This window comes from Egretta garzetta, unplaced genomic scaffold (assembly GCF_000687185.1).
Source record: "Egretta garzetta isolate BGI_Z169 unplaced genomic scaffold, ASM68718v1 scaffold235, whole genome shotgun sequence".
NCBI classification, from domain to species: Eukaryota; Metazoa; Chordata; class Aves; order Pelecaniformes; family Ardeidae; genus Egretta; species Egretta garzetta.
Genome location: NW_009259792.1, coordinates 881,439 through 882,204, shown reverse-complemented (window position 1 = coordinate 882,204; position 766 = coordinate 881,439). Strand labels below are relative to the sequence as shown.

General features: G+C 66.2%; 1 protein-coding gene across 1 annotated transcript; it reads left to right on the top strand.

Annotated features, from left to right (window-relative positions):
• Positions 1–6: 6 nt before the first annotated feature.
• IMP3 (IMP U3 small nucleolar ribonucleoprotein 3) lies at positions 7–712 on the top strand (the record flags this gene model as incomplete). Its single annotated transcript, XM_009639637.2, has 1 exon — positions 7–712. A coding segment is annotated over one exon (246 nt), but the record flags the coding sequence as incomplete, so codon positions are not given.
• Positions 713–766: the final 54 nt, after the last annotated feature.

Below are 766 nucleotides of genomic sequence, written 5' to 3'. Positions count from 1 at the left end.
TCCGCCCCCGCCTTCTCCCGCCGGCGGCTGCCCTGCCTGCTGGTGAAGCTGCGGATGGCCCAGGACCTGCGCCACGCCGTCACCTTCGTGGAGCAGGGGCACGTCCGCGTGGGGCCCGAGGTGGTGACCGACCCCGCGCTCCTCGTCCCCCGCGCCATGGAGGACTTCGTCACCTGGGTGGACGCCTCCCGCCTCCGGCAGAAGGTTCTCGACTACAACCAGGAGCGCGACGACTTCGACCTGGCCGCCTAAGGGACCGCGCCGCCCGCCCGCTCTTCTGCTCTGCCCCGCTGGGCACGCGTGGCAATGGACACGCACCCGTCAAAACACAGCGCTGCCACCACCAGACATTTACCCCAGCACCATCGCCAAACACCCCCCGCCAAAAGGGGGGCGAGGGGGAAACGCGCCCGCTCCTAGTAACGCGCGACTCTGCCCCCAGCTCCCCTTCGCAGCCAGCGGCTCCGTTCATCCCCGTGGAGAAACCTCCCTTCCGCCTCCATCGCTCCGAGGAGCCGTCCCGTAGCCCAGCTCCATCGGACTTACATCCCGTAAAGCGAAAGCGCTTCGAAAGGTCGCTGCCGGATCGCAGGAGAGGGATGCGGTCGGGTTTAAGTGCTTGGCTGCTAATAATAGCTGCTGGAAAGGGTTTTAAGCCTGGCCGAGCGGCTGTTTAGGACTTGAGTTTGGCAGCTTCGCCGCTGCTTTTCTACGAGGTTGCCCTGCCGCTTCCTCCTTTAGCTGGTGGGCGCGCAGGAAACGCAGG